Source organism: Oculina patagonica, chromosome 9 (assembly GCF_052425735.1).
Source record: "Oculina patagonica isolate OP01 chromosome 9, crgOcupat, whole genome shotgun sequence".
In the NCBI taxonomy this organism is placed as follows: Eukaryota; Metazoa; Cnidaria; class Anthozoa; order Scleractinia; family Oculinidae; genus Oculina; species Oculina patagonica.
Window position 1 is genome coordinate 3839417 of NC_135766.1, and position 7165 is coordinate 3846581.

A 7165-nucleotide genomic window follows, 5' to 3' on the forward strand; every position below is an offset into this window, starting at 1 on the left:
ATGCTTTACACCTAAAGAAAAGACCTGTATCAACGTGAAAGTGTTCCATACATATAGCATCGCCAAGAGAGGAAATTGACATTGACTCTGTTGCTACGAAACATGACCTGGGTTATGACGTCAATTAACTTTGTCTAGCACAGTCTTTTTGTCATAAATTTTAACGCAATTTGCAACGACAGTTTTAACCGCACAAGAAATCATTTATTATTTGTACTGCCACAGTGAAAACCTTTTATTGCGAGAGTTCTCAATAATAATATCATCAATAGGTAATGGTTTTGTTAACCTTGAAGACATCCTGTGATGACATTAGGGACGGACCATTATTTTTTTGGAGGGGGGGGATGACAAATATTGAAAAAAATTGTTTGCAGGGCCTGGAAAGACAAAATAAATTGTTTGCAAACACGATATGTATAACAAAAAATAGTAAGAATTTCGAAAAAAAAAAATGTTTGCAGAAGTGCATAAACTAAAAAAAAAGTTTGCAGAGGAAAATTTTTCATCCCCCCCCCCCCCCCTCCAAGAAAATAATGGTCAGTTCCTTATTTAAACCAAATTAGAATTCAAAATAATAGTCATAAAAATGAATTTGGATTTTTTTTTTTATTACTTTTTGAAGTACGTCATTGGGAAAACCTCTCGCCCAGAAAGAGAGCCTTGTGAATTAATAAGCGTGAACTGTTGCCACTAATCTGATTCGCTACACCTTGATTCTATTTTTTTTAATATTTTATTTCATTTCATTTTTGAAAACCAACTTAGTGGCAAAGCACGTTGTTGTCTTAAACAATTTTCGTGTCATTTAGACCGGAGTCGGTCTTCTCACATAATTCACTTGACTCGTTTTTACCCATAAATTAGCTTGAGAAAATCTGCCGGGTTCGAGTGAAGTTAAACCTTAAAAAGCTTTGACGTTGTTCGGTTTTGCATTAATTTTGGCCTTGTGTCCGGCTACCCTAATCGCCGCAAAATCGATTCTCTTCTTTTTGTTTTACTGTTTATTTTTGTTTTGTTTTAGTTTTATTTTTGACGAGCAAATATTACTAAGTGGCGAAGCACTTCGTTGGCTTAAATTTTATTTTTTTGTCATATACACTCCAGTCGTTCTCTTTAAATAATTTAACAACTTGACTTTTTTGGAAGAAGGAAAAGATTCGTCTTAATTCCAAACTTTACGTAATATTAATATATATTTCAATTTAGGCACTGCCGAATAATTTGAATGGTGAATATGCATCGTTTACGTATCGCAGTTCAGCTACTGCTGTGCCAGGTGTTCTATGAAATAAGTGCACAGCAATGCAAAGGCGAATACTCCATCTTTGGCATGATGCTCAAGAAACACATTTTCAAGACGATAAAAACTTCAAACTCGCCCGAATGTATTCAGGCCTGCAGCGATGACGCAAGATGTCAAAGCTTGAACTATGTCATTTCTCAGTACATGTGTGAGCTGAATAATCGCACCAAGGAAGCCAGACCTGAAGATTTCGTTCCTGACACGGACAGATATTATTATCGACGAGTAAGAAAAAGAGGTAACGTTGCACGAAAGCTACAGCTTGTTTTGATAGGGACGGTCACATGTTAAAATATAATCGGTGCTAGAGCGCCAAAAAAGAAAGAAAAATTAAAGCTACTTTTTACTGCCGTGCTACAAAACTAACTTTTTAAAATCATTTCGCAGGGTCAGGCACAGCTCTACAAATTTCGGTTTTAAAACAACATAGAAAGTTGGTTCTTGATCTGAAGTCCTACAAGTCTACTTTTGTACCATTTGGTAAAAGTTTTCATTTAATTTAACAAAATAAAATGGATGGTATACAACCTTTTGTATCTTCTAGTTCCTCTCGGTTCTATTCCTGAGCTGCCCGCAGAATCGTGCAAAGAAATCAAGGCGAGTGAAGGAGGACAAGCGGTCAGCGGCAAATACTGGCTTGATTCTGTTATACCCGGGAAAGTCGTGCTTGCTCACTGTGACATGGAGACAGAAGGTGAATTAGAAACGTTTAGTTGTGTGAGATAATTAGTCGTCCCATTCCTCCATCCGGCGCTTTTAAAACGACTCATTCTTATTCATGGTGTTTTTTTATCCACTGGGGTGAGTAATTCCAGTGGAATAGAATTGCCCATAGATTTTCAATCAAATTTTGCCTGTTGGTGTTCGCCTAAAGGGAACTTAATTTTTGAAATAAAAAGGGGTCTTCGTATTCGTTTGGGAGAAGGAAGACCTTGTATATACCATATAATTCCATAAATTTATCAGCTACCAGAACTGTTGATATTTGAACCGTTCAGTTTACGCTTCGTAAGAGCAAATTGGCAGGAGAAAGCAAAGCGTAAAATACATCAATAATTGTCATGTGTCGATGTCAAGGAACAATTTAATGTATTTTTCCAGTTAAATGCACGCACTTTCAATCGTCGGTAATTAACTATGATTTATTTCTCTCGCGAGCCAAGCCGCACAGAAAAAGAGGATATTGTGTTTATGTGCGCGCGCTAATCACGCGTAAAATTAGAAAGAAAGAGAGAGCACTTTGTTGTAATGGCTAAATAAACAACATATACTTTAGCAAGTGGTCAGTAATTTCCCCGTTATTTACTGTCTGGTAAAATTTTGATTATTGGAATAATAACTGCCTCAAGCATTTGGTTAGAGCTCAATGCCATGTCATTGTCATCATTCCTGTTTTGACTTAGAGCGGCATTAACTTGAGTGTCGGAAGTAATTTGCATTTGCTTTGGTTTTGCATTACCACGCTCGGTGATTGGTTTAAAAATCTCGCGCCTCTTTCTCAGCCAATCAGAACAAAAACCAAAACCAATCGTGAATCACTCGCACATGTCTTCCCGTGCGTCGGGTCGGCTACATGTAATTGCGTTGAGTTTTGATTAGTTAACTGGATTGTCTTTGTGTTTTGTGATTGGGCAGAGTTATTACTTTGGTTTTGGTTTTACGGAACTCAGTTGAAAACTGCTCTATTTAATGTAAGGAGAGAGGCAGTTATAGCCGAACAATCTCTCTTTTGACAGAACTTATATCCTGGTTACGGTGGATCTTAGCTCGCCATATAATTACTATGAACTGTTACATATTAGGGGGTGCGGTATTTCGTATTGCAATTAATTCATCCTACTCTAAAGACGTCCACAGACAATGTCCCTATCAGTGATGCGGACATTCCGTACGTGATTAATGAAAACTATTTGATTTTTTAGATATCGACGAATGTAGTGTGTCTTACAGTATGTGTGATGTTAATGCCGTTTGTGTTAATACCATTGGTTCATTCGGCTGCTCTTGTAAAATTGGGTATTCTGGCGATGGACAAAGCTGCTTATTACTTCGTGAGTCTCGTATATATATGTTATCTAAATATATTTTATAAGACGATCATTTATTTTTAAAGTAAAAACATTACCTAAGAAACTACACACAATGATACATCAATAGTAATCAGGGTCTCGTGTCCCCAAATTTGAACACAGGTGGAATACATCCTTTAGGCCATAGCTGAGAAAAAAAATGCCTGTATTTAACCCCATTCAGACCGGGGGGGGGGGCTTTTGAGGCCCGCGCTGACTTTGAACTTTTATAACTTATTTGAGATTTAACTAAACGCTGCCAAACTTTCTGAGTTTTCCTAAAATTTATCTGGCAAAAATTTGGTAGGGTTGGATGATGTGTCAGAAACTTGACATCACCATGGCAACGGCATTTTGACAGGCATGTTTTCACAAACTTGTAATTTTTCGTGTTTCTGTTAATAAAAATCAACTTAAATGGAATTATTTTTACATATTTACGGATTTAAAGCACATTTTTATTCATTTTGAGTACTCTGCAGTGATTTTGGTGGTTGTCTGGCATTTTGGAAAAATTTTGAAATCCAAGATGGCGGATCCAAGATGGCGGCTGTTTTGACATCATGATGTAATTGTCACGTGATGTGACGTCACCATCCCACGTGACGTATACCAAAAGGAAGATTTTTGGACGTACAATACATCATATAAGTTTCATGGTGATTGCTTAAATATTCTGGAAGTTACATAGGGGGGGCTTCCGAAGCCCCCCTCCGGTCTGAGAAGGTCGAAAAAAGCCCAGTCTGAATAGGGTTAATCCTCGGACGTAAAAGGGGGGATGCCACCCTTTCGGGCCTAGACTAGCTAGCTGTAGCAGCAGTAGCATTAGCCGTTCCAGTAACAATAGCAATAACAATAACAATAATAGCCGCAGTAGCAGTAGTAGTAGCAGTAGCACTGACATTGGCAGTGGCAGTGGTTATGTTGGCGCCTTGTAAGAATTAATGTTAATTGTCTTGTACTTTTACCCGTGTAGCCTGCAAACCAATAGGAGTAGCAGATGTAAACAAAATAACTGATGACAAAATAACCTCGAGCACAGTCTACCTTCAATATTACTCACATCACGGTCGGCTTCATGGAGCTACCGGATGGTGCCCGTCGACTAAAACAAACAGAGACGACTTTGTCCAAGTAGATATGGGAGCAGTGCGCGCTGTCTGCGCAGTCGCAACACAGGGGAAGCCAACCGGGTCATTTGTGACAAGCTTCAAGCTTCTTTTGTCCACTGATGGTGCCAGCTGGAACGCATACAAGGAAGACAATGTGGGCAAGGTAAAGGGGCGAACCTTGCTGACGTCATTGTTTACATTTTGCCTCATTTGCATACGACTTTGCGTGAAGAAGGCAATTTTCTATACCCAAAACAACTCCCGAACTTTAAAGAGCTGATGAAACTTATTAATCAGCAAAATTGTCAGCTCTTTACATATAATATTAATGGAGATATTAGCTTTCAAATAACTGCAAAATTTATGGCTGGCAAATGCGCTAATGAGCCCATATATTCTTTGTTAAAGTTTGAGTTTTCGACCCCACGACATAGAAAATGTGTTAAATTCATTAGGCTTAAATTTATAGCGAATGTTAACTGATATATATATATAACTGATATTTTTTTAGCTCTATCAGAAACTGAAGTGTTTATGTTGATGAGGCAGATATTGTAAACAAAGATTCCCCTATAAAACGATATTGGAACACTTTATGATCAAGCTTTTTCAGTCATGTAATAACAGAAGTTAGTAAGTAAGTAAAAACTTTACCTTGTCAAAAGGAGGGATTTGAATTCTCCTTTTCAAATTTTAGAAAGGTTATCGTAATTCAAGAGCATATAACACAATGTTGGTAAGCGAATCCTGAAAAATTAAAACCGCCGGGGCTTTAAAACATTACTTATAATTCCTACCAACAGCTGATGCCTTTTGCAATTTGCATGATGTATTTGTTCAACTCATATTTGCAGGTTTTTGAAGCAAATGTGGATTTGGAAACGGTTGTACAGAATTCACTGAACATAACAACGCCTGCAAGATATGTTCGATTCTATCCTGTCACCTATTCCATCTTTCCCTGTATGAGGGTTGAAGTATTTGTACGATGAAATCAATTTCAAGCAATTACAACAGTCAATAAAAAACAGGGTGGAACGGAAGCAGAATGTTGCGGCCTAATTTGTCTAATTTCGCGAAAACTGCACCTCATTAAAGAATCGTTGGCTCGTGGAGAGCATAAACATAAAGGATGCGACGCAAATGTTTACTGGGAAATCGGAAAATAATCATGGTCTGCGACAGTATGAACATGGTCATAAGACACGTCGCATAAATAATGTTCTTAAGGCTCTCAGATAAGGAAAATATCTTGCCCTGGTCAACAATAAAAGGAGCATTACTAAGCTTAGCAAGGCAGTCTACCCAGATTTCTAGTCAGGGGTCATATCGTTCACGGTTTTTGCTCTTCACGTGGTCAACATTTCATCAATAAGGTGTAGATTATAATTATGTATATATCGATTGTCAGTAGATTGTATTGATGTTAGTAAATTGTAGATCAGTTGTCTCTAGATTGTACCCTTTCGTCGTGGTCTCGTGCATATCTAAATTGTGTTTTAGGGCTTTTTAGAAAAATTAAGTGTAACAATACTCAAATTTTGCATATTTAATGGCATCCTTGTTACCGAACACTTTCATTTGTTACCAAGCACTTAAACAGCGCACGCGCCAATTTGTTTGGAAACAAGGGCATGCTTAGAGCCAATCAGATTCGAAAATATTGTTAAACTTGCGATTGAAATGACGCCATTTCCAAAAAATACCATTTTATAAATCCGTTACCAAGAGGACCACGAGTTTGTAAGTGTAGCTATTACATGTCGCCCTCTGTAAAAAAAATTATTTCGTATAGACGCAATGTTATTCAATACCATGAAATGTACAGAACGTAATAGAGAGATAAATGAAGAGCAGACTTTTCCGCGGAACACCCAAAGGGGATAAAACGCAAATAGTTAAATTTTCCTACCGCCATATTCCTCCCGTCAGTTTTATTGTTAAGGACATTTGTTCAGGACATATTAAAAAAACTAAATTTACTGTTTTATATTTATCAATTATCCTAAGAAATTTCTTAAAGTATCGATTGGTAATTATTCGATGAGGTCCTGGACCGAATTCTGCATTCTGTCCTGGACCGATATTCTGCAAGATCTACAAAGATAATAGCCACGTACAGGACACTAAGAGCGAAGTAACTTTCCTAATGCAGAAATGGTCTTAAAATTAAATTTCACAACTTTGAAATCAGAAACAACTGACTTTGTTTAGGATTAATTTAAATGTGAAAAACGTCAATTACAATTATGGAAATTACTTGAGAACGCAATAAATATATTCTAAGGGGACAGACTATGAACGTACTATATCTAATTGCCGTAACCGTGCATCACTAGGATGCCTAAAATGCATGCAATTCCACAATTGAATTCGGCGCCATTAAATCCTATACCGGGGGGGGGGGGGGGGGGAGCAGGTGTCCCTAAGAAAAATGTTGGTTCAATCATCACTGCCAGTATGACGTCACACTTCGCATGAGTGATAGTAAAGATGGCGGGTAAAGCGTCAATCGAGAAACGAGTTAAGAATGTGGCATTTTCCTCCGTTACCCTTCTTCACTTTCTCAAGTCAATAATGCAGAGATGTTAGCGAATGCAACTGTCTCTCTTCTGCTATTTTTTGGTAGATCAAACGTTATATTCATTTCTTTAAATCAACAGAAACACTTTCGCAAA

General features: G+C 37.6%; 1 protein-coding gene across 1 annotated transcript; it reads left to right on the forward strand.

The window, feature by feature from the left end:
• The first annotated feature begins 1221 nt into the window (after nt 1-1221).
• On the forward strand, nt 1222-5642 carry LOC144665437 (uncharacterized). The gene is made up of 5 exons (XM_078526689.1): nt 1222-1544; nt 1851-2000; nt 3229-3357; nt 4352-4650; nt 5342-5642. The coding sequence occupies exons 1-5, from the start codon at nt 1229-1231 to the stop codon at nt 5477-5479; spliced, it is 1032 nt and encodes a 343-aa protein (XP_078382815.1). The 5' UTR covers nt 1222-1228; the 3' UTR covers nt 5480-5642.
• The last annotated feature ends 1523 nt before the right edge of the window (nt 5643-7165 follow it).

Bases quoted from the DNA above. Each gene is read 5' to 3' on its own strand.
- LOC144665437 (XM_078526689.1), top strand. From the start codon at position 1,229: ATGGTGAATATGCATCGTTTACGTATCGCAGTTCAGCTACTGCTGTGC. The intron at 3,358-4,351 runs GTGAGTCTCGTA...TTACCCGTGTAG, and splicing joins ACAAAGCTGCTTATTACTTC to CCTGCAAACCAATAGGAGTA. The intron at 4,651-5,341 runs GTAAAGGGGCGA...TCATATTTGCAG, and splicing joins AGGAAGACAATGTGGGCAAG to GTTTTTGAAGCAAATGTGGA.